Below are 17357 nucleotides of genomic sequence, written 5' to 3'. Positions count from 1 at the left end.
ATGGGACACTTTGCCCGCCACGAAGCTGCTAAACCGTACAGTATCGCCACCTACAGTGGATTCCCATAATGACGCAAATGCACGGGCTATCCCTTCAAACTTGGCAAACTTTCGAAGTGACAGGTAGCTGATAAAGTAACACGATGATGTCGGCTGTCTCTTGTAGCTGGTTTTACAGCTCGTTGCTGTTGCTTATGAACTGTTTCTTCATCATTTCAAGCACTGTTGATATTGATAAGAATGGATATATCATGTTCTGTCCTTGCATGGGTAATTTCAACAAAAAAATTAATTCGTTCACTTTCTTTCAACAACGTTTACAACAGATGTAATCAGTAATGTATAAATGTATGACGACAACAAGGGATGAAAATTAAGATATGTTCATTTTCTCGAGTACAATTTATTTTTGCCTCGAATAATTTTGATGTACTTCAATTTTGCAGGCCGTTTTGGGAATCAGGCGGATCAATTCCTCGGTAGTTTAGCATTCGCTTATGAACTGAATCGTACGCTGGTGTTGCCTGGTTGGGTGGAATATCCACCGGAATATGCCTCACATTCGGTAATGTACACTGTCATACCACAAGCCGTATAGCCTACAGCCCCCCCTGGGATACCAAACTTCCAACGCATGTCAAGGGAATATTCATTTTTGATATTTTGGATGAAATAAGAAATTATACATCTATGATTAGGCCCTTTAGCTAAAAAATTTCTGGTAATTGCCACAGTGTCACCAAAAACAGTTTGTCACATAACCAGGAGTCTGAAGTGCTTTAAAAATGGATTGATAACCAACTACTCATCTAAACACATGGCTATAACATGTCCTGGCGTCAGATTATTTGTGAGATATAGCAGCGAGTTCTACTTAACTCAATGTATTTTTTTGTGTAGGTTGCTATTCCTTTTGATCGGTATTTCAACGTCGAATCGTTACGATCTTACCACAGAGTGATAACAGCTGAACAGTTTATGAAGGAACTTGCCGCGACCGTCTGGCCGGAAGACAAAAGAACAGGTGGGTAGAAAAGTAATGAAATATGACGGCTATATTGGGTTATACAGTCCAGCGCTCTTAAAGACCTTGTATGTAATAATGAGGTATTCATGTACGTAATTAGTGTGCAATAATGTCCTTAAGTTTGCTGAATTTCTCATAGATACTATTTATTTGATTTAGCGCATCCTAATGGTATATTGTTTATCCTGATCAGCCGGGTCATTTTGAAAACTGCAATTTAATTTGTAATCAGTTAATTTCTATATCTGCCACCCGTGTTATGGTCCAGGGTGTTAAGGCAGCCGGCCACCTTTTAAAGCTCGGCAGAAATGAGACGCAATCTATCAATTTTTCAGCCAATGAACATACGTAGAATTTCTTTCTATTTTCAGTGTTTTGCTTTAGTTCGAGAATGGGCCCGAAGAAGAATGACTGCAACGCAAAAGATGGCAATCCGTTCGGTCCGTTTTGGGATGCTTACGGCGTCGATTTTACTCGTTCAGAATTTTACGAAGGATTAGATTACGAATCAGATTTGCACAAATGGCAAAAGAGGTAAATGAATATTTGCTGATGGGTTTAGTTTAAATAACAGGTGTTGATTTCAATTGGTTTTTGATTGCACTCGAATCAAATTCACGACACCTGTTCATATATATATATATATATATATATATATATATATATATATATATATATATATATTTGAATAATGCTGTTTACACACCTGGGGCAATATCTATCTAGTTCATATTACAGATATATGCAGATATCAATCAATCTGCAGCCTAGAACAATGAGGTGGGGGGGGGGGGGCGGTTAGTGTACAGATCTTAGATTTAATTGAATTGATATTAGAAATTAAGTAACGAATGAAATATTTGAATTGTTTCAGGTATCCTGCTAGCGAGTATCCGGTACTCGCTTTCACCGGCGCCCCGGGTCGATTCCCGGTCAGTAGACAAAATGCCAAGTTACATAAATATCTGATCTGGTCTAATTACATACAGAGACTCGCTCAAGAATTCATCAGAAAACATGTTGCTTCCGACGGCCCGTTTGTTGGGATACACTTACGAAATGGACCTGACTGGGTAAGATTCATATTGAAAGTGCCGAACTTTTAAGAATGATGTCGGTCTTCATCATATTTCATATCTTAATCAATGTATCATTTTATTTTAGCTTAAGATAGAAGTTTTATTTACGACATTAGGCTAGGCGCCTCCTTTTACTCTACTGCTCAAGCCAGTAAATTTTACTAGAATTTATTTGGAAAAACGATTCAACTCGGTGAAATATTTACTATGTTTGATTGAAGTTGTTCAAAAATCCAATTTTGCTATCTATTTTCACCATATGTTGTAACACATCTGTTTATATTTTACGATGTTTATTACTACTCATCCCGATGAAGCTTCTGTACATAAGTAGCGAAAGCTTGCGCGTCAAATAGATAGTTAACCTATAGATAGTACTACTTGTGTCGATGTTTATTACCTATCAGGGTATATTGATAGATTTCAATAATCGATCAGAATTTGCAATAAGAATAGTTAAGGCCTATATTGTTAATGTATTTTTTACGAAACAAAGCTGTAAATTGATACATGCATCCATTAAACCTTGAGATCTTTGAATTTTTTCTTTCAGAAAGGTGCTTGTACCCACATAACGAGTGATATGAATTTGTTTGCATCATCTCAATGTCTCGGTGTGCATCTCGAACACGGAAAACCGACGAAAGATCTTTGTTTCCCTTCGAAGAAAACTGTTTTACACCAAACAAAACAGATTTTGAAGAAACTGAAAGCGAGAACGTTGTTCGTCGCGTCCGATCATGATTATATGATCGAAGATTTCGAGAAATACTTCAAGAATATGAAACCAAAAGTACGTAAATTTAAAAAAAAATCATTAGTTGCATCCTTCCTTCAGAATAGCAAAATGGTATTTATACCACTACCAGACCGTTTTGTAGCTGTGTGCTTATGTATCAGTAATCCATGAATCTAATCGAAAACTTTGATCAGTTGATGAATTTTTCTGAAAAGGATTGGATTATTGAGTAAAGCTGTACAAAACTATGATTTGTTTGCAAGTGATCACTGTTGGGATCCCTCTGTATCTGTAGACAATTTAATTGACCCCTCATTCTTGTTTCTTGGACCAGAGCATTTATCCAGCTTACACCAAAAAAGTTTCGAAAATATCATGAACTATAAAATGACCTAGATTTCAAAATATTCTTTTCTATCTTTGTTTTCAGGTGTCAGTTGTGCGAAGGTTCCCGACCGAGCCGCACGTAGATCTGGCGATTCTCGGCTCGGCCGATCACTATATCGGTAATTGCGTGTCGAGTTTTTCGGCGTTCGCGAAACGTGAACGAGACGTGAACTCGTTACCGTCGTCGTTCTGGGCGTTTCCGCGACCGGCGACAAAAAAATCAAAAGACGAACTATGACGCGCCGCAGAACCCGTCGATATCATCAGCATTTCAACTCTAGAATCACGTTAATTACCTCTCAGAGACTAAATAATACACAACTCAATCAAAAACACTTCTTTATAACTTTTTTAGCAAATGTATGTGGAGTGAACCTCACCTCACTGACACCAGGGTGGAGCCAGGGGGGTTTCGGGGTGTTCGAACCCCCCTTTTCTAAAACCTTTAAAGCAGTGATATGCACTAAAATTGCATAAGAATTTACCTAAAATTTCACATCTCCCCGCAAGCACATTGCCTGCCACTGAAATGATTTACCTACAGTTACAATCAAAAGTCCCCAAGTTGGCCGTCTGAGTAAGGTGAGGTTTACTGAATTTAAAGATCTCAAACAAATTTCACTGGAAATGAAAAATTGTGGCTGTTGATTAATTCCATTCCACCCGGTGATGGCTGTTGGTCAACAGCCAAATAGTTGTGGTTTCATTTTTATAAATCTTATTGGATAAAAAATTGTTATTATGAGTGAGTGAACTTTATATGATCTTGCACTGGTTAGTTGTACATAATCCATTAAGACAGACTGGTCCAAATGAAGAGACAAATTCAAGCTTTCAACTGAAAAAAACTCACAATTGTAATGATAAACTATGAGAGTAGTTTGATGTATTTGTGTTTCTATTTCCCGTGCTTTTTGAATATGTGAAAAAATGAATATTCTTTGTTATCTTGGCGAATGTTTTTTCTTGTATTTTCTAAAAAATAAAATACAGTTAATGCAATTCTGTGCGTAAAGTTAATTCTGTAAATTTTCCCGATCAATGAAATTGTGAATTTTACGTGATAGCCCTTTATCAGTTACCAAATAAATATGAATGAGCTCCAGCATGTTATACTTTGATAACCACGGAATTAAAATAAATTGAATTGAATTGGAAATTAGTTAGAAGTAGTTAGGATTCGAACTGGAGATCCGTAATGTGCCACGACGGATTGCCACGGTGATATCGGCGAATGCCATGACCCACGAAAATTACGATCTTAATGCGGATTCGAACCCACAGCTGTTCAAGACTGGCAATGTAATGACGTCATTGATTTTTGAGCAACGTGAAACATACCCGACCCGCGCGCATTGTAAACACGTTTGTTTATTTCCGGGTTCTTGTACCCATTTATTCACAATCACAATCATGAATTGAATTGAACAAAGTCTAAGGATGTAATTGTAAGGTGTAATAGAAGTTCAGAGGCGATTTAAACCCAGATCTGAAATGGAATCTACTTCTCCTGCGTCTCCTATAGAAAGACGCTGCTCAAAGGTGTGTTAAATTTTCTGTATTACACAGCAGAAGCTTTTTGGGAAGTAGGCCTAGGCCCAGTAATACGTATTATAGGCCTACTTCGTCTCATTCTATGACGTGTGGTTTTATTGACCCGATTCAAAAATGTTTTATTCTGCGTCCAAAATGTTTTACACAAATATGTTGATTATCAGTGATAAATTCTTCCGAAGATTATGGTAGACGTATAGGGCCTTCAGCCTCCTCAGCACCTGTGCCGATAGCGTTACTACGTATTTTAATTTCCACATTTTCAGAGTGTGGAATTTAAATCCAAGTTTTCAGTATAAATCCAGCAACAGTATAGAAACAATATCCTCAATTGATGAAAAGTCCTTGTTGCAAATCTGTTGTTTTTATTATAGTAGGCCTAAGACGTGATGGATAGAAATATTAAATCAAATTAGATTCAATTAAAATCAATGAAGAAATCATTATAGAATTAATCAGACAACGAAATGAAACACAGGATTCTTATTGCGACAATGCAGTGAACTGTATGCTATATAGGCCTATAGGCTGTGCTGTATATGTGTCTTCAGTTTTTTTCTTTGGAAAAATTGTGCCCCATTTTGACAAAGTAGACCTGTGAGGGCACTCAAACCTGTGGATGTAATCCATAGATTTGCCCCTCCTCTGCGTTAAGGTAAAAGGTCATTGCAGGAAAATTGTTCTCGTGACTGATAACCTCGAATTTGGTCGAATAATAGTCCATAATATGTAACTATAAAACGTAAACAATGATAAGACTGTTGGAGAAACTAGGCCAAAAAAGAATTATCTTAAATCATTGAGATATTAACAAATGCACTATAAATGATTATTACACTAACTATAGGCAATGCATGGTTGGATTAAATTGATTGACTATTCCTTGATCGTGTCTGCTGCTAAATCTTTCCTATATTATCCTCCCTTTTGACTTGATGAAACCCTGTTATAAAGAACTCGGATAGGCCTATAGGCCAACACTTTATCAGATTTAACAAATTGAGAATTTATAAATTTCGCATAAGACAATTTAAGTTATTTCATACTGGATACAACAAATCCACTGAAGTATAGCCTATACAAGGTTCCGCTGTACTTCAAATACGGCTTCCGTATTCACAGATGGAAAAAACCCAATTTTTAGTTGCATAACATCATGTGAGGCAAATTATGATTGTTGTTATTTCAGCTACTGATACGGTAGGCTATTTACTTCCTGGTACAAGTACAATGTCCTATTTCTAAGAATGGGGGAGTTTGACACAGATAAAAGTACTTTAAAAAACTGATTAGCGCCAGTTTCTACTGATAATTTGTAAACAATCATTTATACGCAGTTAGGCGGTATGTAATCATGGCTGTTCGCAGCGCAATAAAGAGGCATAAAAAATATGTATGCAGATTCAAGGTAATATACATGGATTAAATTAAACTTGGGTCGAGTTGTCTAAAAGTGATCTTTTTCTTAAATCTTAAGACTGGTCTTAAGTTGTTAGATTAGCTACACAACTAAGTAGGTCTTAGACTGGTCTTAAATCTGAGGTATGGCTATGCAACTGCAATGTATAGTGTCAGGCCTATATCATTATGTTTTGAATAGCAGCATTATGTGAACCTGTCGATAAATGGGGACTTTAGTTACCACAATATTCGCTAGATGTCTCTCTCATAAACTCAGCAGCTTATAGAGTAATAGATTGAACGGAGCTGCAGTGGTTGTCAGTGTGATTACATTGATCACTCATAGCCAGATACTAATATACCGAGGTTTCCTTTTGAAAAGACTTAAAGCGTAGGCTATCTATGCCTTGAGCTATTTAGGTCATTATCTATCGGCTTGTTCTTAGAATCGGATTTAACAATATGGAGTTGTTGTGAGTGAGCGGAGAGTGTATATAATGTCTACTAGGGTTCGGTAACGACGTCTGCCCGGTCGCTCGGAGAGGAATCTCGTTTCACGCGAATTAAAGGAGTACAATTCACGGAATTCTAATTAAAAGGCGTACGTAGACGGCGTGTGAGTCTCGACGGACTCTTACCGATCTACGAGACTAACGTGCGATTATTATTCGATTATATTCGATAAAATGTAAATGACTCACACCCAATCGTCTCTCCGTGATAATGGTACGCAGTTGTTATCGATATAATGACGATGGTACCAGTCAGTAGTTTGGTACCGCCATCAGGCTACTCTCAGACGGTGGTATTGTAGTGGTAGTAAAAACGTGCCATTATATTGTAGTGTACTATACACTGTAATCAATCACCGTGTATATTGAGCATACTGGTGATTGATGATAGAACCCGGGTACCTGGTGATTCTAGAGATAATACACATATACATGTAAATGAATACAAGCTGTGTCATGTACTAGTGAGATATGCAACCTACGGAAAAGGTAAATATCGATTTTTGTATTCATATCTAAAAAAAAGTGTAATGATACATTTGAATTTCAACTGAAATTTCTGCGATTACCGGAATAGAATATCTATTTCTGATCGCGAGCGGTATTTCATAAACTGGGTTTATTCTATATTAAGTGTACGTACGGTATGTTAAATTAGCCCGTGTAAGGGCTATTTTAAGAACATATCATTTATAAAGGGTTTTTATTCTCAGCCTTGCTTCAAAGACAGTTATATTATTATTGTTATGTATTTATATGTGTCATATTTAGCACTCATTTTGCATTGAGCTAATATCATTATGCAATTTTGAAATTCAGTCAATAGGTCTATACTGTAGAGTTCGAGTACATCGAGTACATCGAGGAATTCTTCAGGCCCTACATGTCAAATATATCAGTAGTAGTGTCAGACCCTAGCCTATATGATGTCAAAAATTCATATAGTTCTATGTTAAGTTTGACTAAGATTAGTTGGATTTCAATGTTTTACTCCTCAAATCAAATCTCCGAAACTATAGAGTCAGTTGCTGGTGTTCATAGTTCTTGTTGGTTCATTTTCTATGTCTGGGCTGAGATCGTGAACAAAGGGAAACCTTGACAATCAAATATTAGAAGAGTGTTGATCTATTGTATCGAATATCTTGGGGTTTGAGATCACGCAGAACAGAAGATAGAAACCGAAATATTTTTGAGCTAATATGCTGCATGTAACTAAAAAAAGATTCAGTGGAAATACTGTGGGCCAGATCCGTTTTAAACGCTCTGTTTTGTGGCATTATGATAAACTTTGACTGTAGATACATTTTGTACTAGGGTAGTACTTTCATATTCGGTTGAAAAATTCTCTGCTTGTTCGAGTCAACCTTATCGTTTCATTGTGACAGGACTAAAATATTCTAAGAATGATACACACTTATGTATGTTTGTATGGCTGATATGACTCATTGTGGCCACTTACTAGGCCCTTATAGGCCTACCTTTTGCCCAGCGAAGACCTTGAATTACGTACAGTTAGTGCTAAGAAGGCATGCTCTTCTACTGAGTCAACACTGTTACCGGTACCGGTATATGTGTTGAAATCTATTGAAATGGAAGCCTGTTGTAGATCGACAGAGTTGCTTCCAATATCAAACAGTTCATTTTGCAGCGAGGGTTAGTCCCTCATCATGCCCTTGATGCAAGATCTATTGAAAACAGTTGCCTCTGTGAATCAGTGAGCTATTGATACGTGGAGATGTCTCATGAATCACCCGTATATTGTGTGTGCAGTCATCAGGCATACAGGCTCTCATCAGATGACGCAACAATTCACTGAGTTTTTTCATAGTGTGAAAATCAGTTTATTTTCAATGATTTTGAACTGATTTTTACGTTTTTTAAAAACTGAAAATTATCAAACAAGTTGTTGTCGAAATCGATGTAAGATTCGCTTTCTCACTCAAAGTGCCACTGGCGACACCTGGTGGATCATCACTGAATCCTTGCTTGCCACAGTAGCGTTCTCGATACCCCGATTGAATACATCTCGGTTAAGTTGGGTTAAATTGAATAACTGCGAAGGTGATATCTTTAAACCTTACAACAGCAACCTATAGGCTACATATAACTTGTCATGTACATCTAATATATTGATTTCATTCTCAGAGTATTGGCCGTGCTTTAAGCACTGTTTAGTGTTGCTATATTTTTAGCCAAATCATGAATGTTACTTGTCAGTTTACTATTAGAAATGGTCGAGGGTTCAGCCTGAATGATATAAAATTTGAGGAACGGTTATAAAGTGTTGAATGTGCCCCGGGTGGATCTGTGAGTTTGTCTGACAGCAGATTGTACTGGCTTTGTATCATACGAATTGTCTTGATTTAGTGATTGATATCGATATTCCATTACCACTATCAGCCAACGTGCTGAGATCGAGACAAATTTCTGCAAGCTTTCATTATTAACACAATATCAGCCCATATATCATGTATAGCCCATATATCATGTATAGCCCATATATCATGTATAGCCCATATATCATGTATAGCCCATATATCATCTATAGCCCATATATCATCTATAGCCCATATATCATCTATAGCCCATATATCATCTATAGCCCATATATCATGTATAGCCCATATATCATCTATAGCCCATATATCATCTATAGCCCATATATCATCTATAGCCCATATATCATGTATAGCCCATATATCATCTATAGCCCATATATCATCTATAGCCCATATATCATCTATAGCCCATATATCATCTATAGCCCATATATCATCTATAGCCCATATATCATCTATAGCCCATATATCATCTATAGCCCATATATCATCTATAGCCCATATATCATCTATAGCCCATATATCATCTATAGCCCATATATCATCTATAGCCCATATATCATCTATAGCCCATATATCATGTATAGCCCATATATCAATCATCTCATCTGAATCTGAAAGTCTGAAGCAGCGTGGATTTCAGCACGCAGAACTGAGCGTTTGTGCAGTTAAATTATTCACGGCTTCTTCTAAAATACTGGGCTTAGCAAGTGCAGAAAGTGATTGTGCACCAAAAGCCCGATCCAAGTACGATTATTCTGAGATGGCTGCGTTGGTATTTTCTGTAGTCTGAACGTAATTTCTGTTCTAAACAAGCCGTGTATTGAAGTGTGCTACATTCAATCAGAGGCATATGTATGACGTGTTGGTTATGCTAGGTTCACACACACGATTTTTCGTCGAGGAATCGAGCAACTCACAGTCGAGGACAACTATTTTGAAGTGAGTCATGTGTGTGAACGAAAAAGTTGCTCGATTTTCCTCGACACAACTCTAGTCTCGACTAGTTGAGAGAAATAGAACATGTTCTATTTCTCTCAACTCAGTCGAGGAGTTGAGAGAAATCTAACCAATCAACATGCAGTATATTCGCGCGCATTTTAATAGTCTTCCTTTCTGGTAAGAGAGGGCAATATATTTCTACAATTTCTACAATAAAAGAATAAACCTTTTAAATCTCATCAATCGCATGTCTATCAGATAATTGATATATGAGACTCATGAATTCTCTTTAAAATTTCTGGAGTCAGGCGGTACCAGGATCCCCCAACACCGGGCATGATATATCCATATGGATGCTGGATAGGCCAAAGTCAATTTATCACAATTATCTTTTTGATTTCTGCTTAAATTGCGATTTCTTGTTCATCCTTCTATGCCTTCTATGCACTGCTGCATCTACGCCCAGCTGGAGTTGTGTGAATTATGCTGTGTGTGTGAACACACATTTTGACACAACTTTGTTTATTTATCTAACCGGGTCAGAAGTTGAGAAATCGAGAAGTTGAGACAACTTCTCAATTTTCTCTTCAAAAAGTCGTGTGTGTGAACCCAGCATTATTCATGCGTGTCAACATTTTTAATGATTTTCAACTGAGAATCCACCAAAAATAACTAAGTACAGTTTTAGAGGCGTGATTTGACATTTGCTGCCATCAATAGACCTATATAAAGTTGAATTGTCGAGACGCAGAGGCCAGAGGACTGTCACTTCCCATTGAAATGCGCCGCCAATCATCTTCGATGAAAAAATTAAAAGAGCACTCAAAAAATTTGGATGGACTTGTGCGAGTCTCACAAGTCAGACTGGATCCACGTGAGTTTTTCATGTCGGATTAAAATTCAGTTTCACTCATCATTAATCATTTGACAAGAATCTAACGAAGATTTCGCTATATTCACACTGGTTCCAGTAGCTGGATTAGTTGAAGATACTGTGAGATCTATCTTACCGAAGGAACCCGAGGCTACTTAACCTTTGAGTCTGAAGAAGCAATTATTGATGTAGCATCGGCGTCTTGGCTTCCTGTCATGTATAGTATAGTCATTTTGTTACTGACTCGCCCTCGAGTTGCTATTCATTCATTAATCACAGTTAGCTGTTAGTTTGTTTTTTATGCAACCACGGGGCCGACCGGCCGCGGTGTTTGCGGAATGTTGATTGAGTCATGTACACTATTTTGGTTGAGATAATTACGCGTTGTGCTGTAAATTAATTTTCCGTGTCGATTTATTTTACGCCATTACACCGCTTAGACCCAAGAGAACTTCGATGACAATTTAGGAACCATTCGTCTATTATGTACACATAAAATTTCGATTTTCTAACCCCCGCCCCCTGTACGCCCCCTATACGCCCCCTGTAGGCCCCCTTTATGCCAGCCATACGATCATTTATATCCTGTGTATTGTAGGTCTACATAAGAAAAACGTATATTGTTACCTTTGAAAAATGAACGTGTTAATTTTAAGTATTCATAGTTTCAAACCGATGAGTTTTTCGTAGGCAATGGTTAGAAACATCGGGTTTTCATAGAACCACGAAATGCATATATGTTTGTTGAATTTGATATTTGATCGGTAGCGCTGAATATCGTAAAGTAATTATTAGTTTTGATGTATCGGCTTTCGTCACATCATCATATCGGTAGTTTTCAGTATGTGAAATATCAATTCGTTATAACAAGGTTCAGTTCGAAGGCTTAATGAAATTTTTCATCCTATTTTGTTCCCAGATGTTGAGAATGGGTTAATATCATTAGTAATGTGAGGAATAGAGGACAGAGACACATTGATAATCAGCTGTATGCGAGATGTATTTCTCGGTAGGATTAATGCGTATGCATAGCTACGGATCAATTTTATTGATTAGCTCGTGCTCCATGGAGTCGTCTGGTTTACAGAGAGAGAGAGAGAAAGAGAGAGAGTTGTCAGGCTTCGCTGGTTCAGAAAATCATCAGTTGGATTTTCATGTAACTACTAGATGCATGCATGACTTATGCATGGTTAGGCAGATGCTATACCAGACTGACTGACTGACTGACTGACATAGTTATGAATCATTGGAGATTATTGATATATTCGATATCGAATAGGCCTACAGTTAATCATTGGTCTGATCATGTTAGAACACATACAATATAAAGCGAAAAATCCCACTTTCGAAATCGAAAAAAAATTGAGGCTTAAAATGATCAAGCTAAATATAGCAGATCTGTCAGCTATAGAAATAAACTGATTACAAATTCTATTTTAATCCATTATTGTAATCAGCGGCCTCTCAATAGCAGGGATTCAGACCTGATATTTACCGGGGGGGGGGGGATTATTACTTCCTTCTACAGTGATTATCTAAGCCTAAACATAAGTTATGATTGTCTAAAGATATCAAAAGTATATACTTCAGGTCACCTAAAAATCTCTCCAGGTTTATTATATCCAATATGAGAAATTTTCTCAATGGTCGGGTTGGTAAATAACTGACAAATCCTTGGGAATACGGGACCATTAAGGTGAATATAAGGTGTGAGATCTTATCTTCACTGAGAGGATAATTGTTATCATTCTAGGCTCTCTGACTGTTTGATCCAGTAATCTCAGATGGATTAAAACTTAAGGGATAATCTGCTGGAGAGATTTATATAATCCATATTGTGCCACCTCAACTTGACGATGGAGATAATATCCATGACTGATATGGCTGAGTTGATAGACCCGTCAACATTTTAGATATACAATCTTAACCCTTATCTCCACGATAAACTGTAATTTAAGTATTTCTAGATACCAGAAATTAGATTTAATTTCTAAGGGCCAAGGTTAAGACAAGGTTGAATTGTGATAATCCAGTCTTGGAATTCCCAACAACCCCTGTATTTCTGGAATGGGCAACGCCATTTTGTAAAATTACACAATTACTGATCCAAATTGTCTGTTGTGCGCATATCTGATGAATGAATGAGTCCAAACAATGTTCCTGATGATATCTGACATTTCTATTCGGAAAAGCAATGTTTGGAACAATTGTTTAGTGATATGAATAGCCACACATTGTTGAACAGAACAACGCTGTGAATAATGTATTTTTAGGGAATAGTTTGGCAATGCGAATTGTGCTCGGGATTCTTCTAAAGAAAAAACCAAGTGTTTTACTAATCAATCAACCGTAAAACCCAGTGGTATTCTGGTGTAGGTTGTTATTGTTTTTGCTGCATTCTTCTTCCATAAGAGAAGTTCAGGATCTGGCTATAGCTGTGCTGCTGTTTCATAAAATACTTTATCTTACATATTTTTCCTCATTCTATTCTAATCTTCCGCAGACTACAAAACAACTTATTTACAACTGGCAGCTTTGTTAGATTTGAACATGAAGTTGTTGTGTTGCATGTTTATTCCGGTGACTGTGGAAGAATCCCACGGATATCGGGGAAAACCATTTTCATTTTTATACTATTGTAGAACTCATGAAATCACGGGTTTTTAGCCCAGAATTCGAAATTTTTGATTCATTGGGGTTAATTTTATTGGCTGTCTGATTTAATACTTTATGTGATCATCTGTGTCAGTGTAGACCATGTTGGGAACCTTCACCTGAGAGGTGAAGTGGCCGAGTGGGTTAAGGGCTCGTCAATCCACGGTTTATGGGTTCAACCCTGGTGGCGACAGAGTTTCTTGGTTGAAGCTACAAGCAATTATTGCTCGTAGGTTAAAGGTTCTTCTCTCGTCTCTCCCCATTGGGAAAAAGAAACATCAAACCCACTTATAATGCTCTGCGTGTCGCTCAGTGAGTTTGAGGGAATAAAAAAAACCTGCTTAGACCGGGTTCTTCTGCTACTAAACGGGTAACACAACTACAGAATTCAACGCTACCAAATGAGGCCAGAATTTGACAAAGTTATATACAATATTCTTATCCCTCCAGCATTTGTTATAGAAATTGACATTGATTCCGTGGTTTGAATTCTGCGCTTACCTACTACTTACCTCATCACTAATTCAATCTTTATTTTATGACTAACTGCGCGGGCTGTGTTTGAGCTGCAAATATACGCCGTGATCAAATCATCTTTCCCAGCGCGAAAACTCATTTGCCAAATTGATTTTTCCATTCCACCAGTTTGAGTATTACCTGTTATAGGGCAGAGTCCAGCACTGCTCGCCTGAGCACAAATTCATCCATTTTTTTCATACATCTTGAGACAGGCGTAGATAGGCTTTGCCACCAGAGATGCTTTGCGACTGACAGCAACCAGTTGATGACTTACTGTTATTGTCCTGACCAGTTTTAACGATCGCGGCACATGAGTCGACCATCTAGTAGGGAGAGAGTACGGATTGGTATTAATTTTAATATTATCTAAAAATAAACTGGGCCAAGGGTAGTGGAAATGAGGAACTTTTAGGCTTTCATGGCACCGAGTGTCTTTGAGCGATCATCAAGACTTCAGCCGTCAATAGCAAAAGAATATGGCATGTGTAGTTACCAGATTGACATGAAGCCTTCGACTTATAGCTCTATCATTTATATTGTAGAGAAAAATAACTTGCATCAAAACGACTCGTGATGTACTTATTAACATTCTAGTCATAAATACAACTCTTCAGACACGACTGAAGCATCAGAATTTTTGAATCGTAAATCTGGTCTCTGCTTGTCTATGGTAGTAGCAGCAGTGGACTGGAATATTATCATAGACTATTATTTGTTTGTATTTGCGAACAGCTGTTTGAAAATATCGATTAGTGGAATATTACTAATATAGTAACGTAAGCTTCACTGATTCTAGTCGATATTGTCTCCTCCCGCGGTAAATGCTTTGAGTCATCGAAATGAGGTTTGTTTGTTAGTAGTTGAATAAAACGCTGTAATCCTTGTAAACTGGAGATAAATGAAGATGTTCCACAATTCGAATTTTATACAATAGAATAGAATCTCCTGTAACAAAGAATGGCTAATCCGGTAATCTTTATTAACTAGATACACCCATTCTCATTTCCCTGTAAAAGCAAACGTGTGCCAACATTTTTTCAGGCATAATGATTTTTAGGATCCTGCTTGATCCCGATGGGTTTACTCCTGACCGGTTTACTCCTGACCGGTTTACTCCTGACCAGGCCTAAGCCAAATTTTAGCACGGTACAAATTATCGCGTGCGAATTGTAACTGGTTCTGGAAGTGACTGACTTCGCTTTGTCACAGTTGTTGCAGGCACGGGCCTTATTTGCCAAATTTGACTAAGATCTGGCGCTGGTTATCATCTCTTGTGTGATCTCAGTTAAATTGTGTGTTGAGTATCCACATTGGACTAGCACCTCAGATACCTCATAAAGATAGTTTGTATAAGTTCTTATTGTTCAGCCTGAGGCAAGCTCAACCTCTAACATTTACTCTAAGAGCAGATTGCTGAATAGCCAGCGTTATTGTGAAATGTCAAAATGTATGGTGAAATTGGTCTTAATCACGATGGTAAGGAGCCTCCTGATAGTAAGGAGCCTCCCGATGGTAAGGAGCCTCCCGATAGTAAGGAGCCTCCCGATGGTAAGGAGCCTCCCGGTGGTAAGGAGCCTCCTGATAGTAAGGAGCCTCCCGATGGTAAGGAGCCTCCGCCTCCCTTAATACGATCTTGATAATGCTCCTTTCCCTAGTTTTGATTGGCAAAACCCGGTTGCGATGCTACTTATGTTCGAAGTAGATATCGAATAATCTATATACCCAATAGATTTTCATTCAGCCACTGGGTGTTCCTCGCTACAGATAAAAAAAAACTTTCATCTGGAAACGATCCAAATATGGTATAAATAACTGTATTATAGATATAGATATGTATAGCACTAGAACTAATGATGTTATTATGTCCAGGTTTGATGTTCCTCCGTTAATTAACGAGCATCATCAGATGACCTCTAATTAACGAGACTTGTCGCTGCCAATGAGTAATCAACGAGTATTTTCTATTCGTGCTACGAAATACTCGATAATATGCCGCGATCACATGGAGAAGATTTGGCCCGGATCAGGCCCGTCAAATTTGGCCCGTGCCTAATTAGAGAGTGCACTCACACGCAAACCACTCACTCGATACTAAACAACGCTCAAAGTGAAGTGAGTCACTTCAAAACCTGTTGCAATTTGAAAGCAATCATTCCCATGCTAAAATTTGGCTCAGGCTTGGTGCGACGTTTTTGGGCCAAAAACACTCACGTGATAGTGGCTATGGACGAACTTTCTGCAACTATAACAAGTTTTCGTAATCAATCCGTTTTCTTATGTGAAGTGATCTTTCTTTCAGGAGGATTTAAACAAGTTTTGGAGAGAAGAAAGAGAAGAAGATGCGTTGTACAGTGTATACTTGAAGAAAGTGGTTTATAATTCCTTCCCAGAGGTTTGTACCATTTAACATGTGAATCAGTAGATCACAATATCTGTAATAAAACATTTAACGGTTTATTGATGAATACCATTGGTACATAGCCATCTATTCTCGTGAGTGAACGAGTGCGTCAGAAGAGTTTTCGTGAATCGGTAGAAAAGATTTTCTTGAGATGATTTTGTTGCTTTTAAGGAATGCAGTGGTTCAATCTAGACCCACGCTTTATAATGTATGTAAATACGAATGCCTTAAACAAATAGTGAAAGTAGAAATATGAAAACATTTCAGGTCACATCCAGTTTATTGACTCGAGTAACATATATATTTACAATTGTTCAATATTTGTTAGGCGATTTGTAATGCGACGATCAATTACGTGAAACTCTTTGTTGTTATAAGCCCTAATAAAGAGGGATAATTCTGTGTTATGATGAAATATAAGAAAAAAATCTCAGACCAGCACTTGGAAAATCTCAGACCGAGCAGCAGCCAGTTCCATCGAAACCTGACCTATAGCAGTGATCAAATGGTGCGAATCAGGCCCATGTCAAATGTGGCCCGTGTCTAATTAGAGAAACCACTCACTCGATACTAAACAATACTTAAACAAAGTGATTTCGGATTTATGTTCACTTAATCATGGAGTGGAGCACAATTCAGAGTAGAATCAAACCGATAACTGTGTAAGCTGTTAGTATGGAGAGACGTAATTGAAACAGGATTTTGTCTGACAGCATTTTCTTAGATATGAATATCGACCATTTAAACCGAGATTCATTAGCCGCTACGGGCAGCACTTTATCCACACTTTATCAAAGCATTGAACATATTCGATCCAAATATGCAGAGATCAAAGCAATGTAGAACCAGACTTTCAAACTTTCAGAGTGATATAGAAGGATTCCGTTTTCTCAGGGTTTCATTAAATTGCACAAAATTCACAATTTTC

General features: G+C 37.6%; 2 protein-coding genes across 5 annotated transcripts in view; both read left to right on the top strand.

Moving 5' to 3' along the window:
• The first annotated feature begins 73 nt into the window (after positions 1 to 73).
• On the top strand, positions 74 to 4181 carry LOC141908463 (GDP-fucose protein O-fucosyltransferase 1-like). Its single transcript, XM_074798525.1, has 7 exons — positions 74 to 270; positions 447 to 565; positions 901 to 1024; positions 1399 to 1561; positions 1902 to 2100; positions 2660 to 2899; positions 3276 to 4181. Exons 1-7 carry the CDS (start codon positions 144 to 146, stop codon positions 3468 to 3470), a joined length of 1167 nt encoding a protein of 388 aa, XP_074654626.1. The 5' UTR covers positions 74 to 143; the 3' UTR covers positions 3471 to 4181.
• Positions 4182 to 4649: 468 nt separating this feature from the next.
• LOC141908187 (ral guanine nucleotide dissociation stimulator-like 1) overlaps positions 4650 to 17357 on the top strand; it is a 30956-nt gene continuing 18248 nt past the window's right edge. For 2 of the 4 annotated variants that reach the window (XM_074798088.1, XM_074798086.1), the window contains exons 1-2: positions 6107 to 6194; positions 16328 to 16420. In XM_074798088.1, the coding sequence (XP_074654189.1) occupies positions 6141 to 6194; positions 16328 to 16420 (147 nt within the window). In that variant the 5' untranslated portion in view covers positions 6107 to 6140. Of the gene's footprint in view, positions 4775 to 6106; positions 6195 to 6576; positions 7189 to 16327; positions 16421 to 17357 lie in introns of those variants that run through there. The other 2 variants (XM_074798087.1, XM_074798089.1) reach the window with 2 other exon arrangements.

This window comes from Tubulanus polymorphus, chromosome 7 (assembly GCF_964204645.1).
Source record: "Tubulanus polymorphus chromosome 7, tnTubPoly1.2, whole genome shotgun sequence".
Lineage (NCBI taxonomy): Eukaryota > Metazoa > Nemertea > Palaeonemertea > Tubulaniformes > Tubulanidae > Tubulanus > Tubulanus polymorphus.
This window is presented reverse-complemented; position numbering and strand designations above follow the sequence as displayed.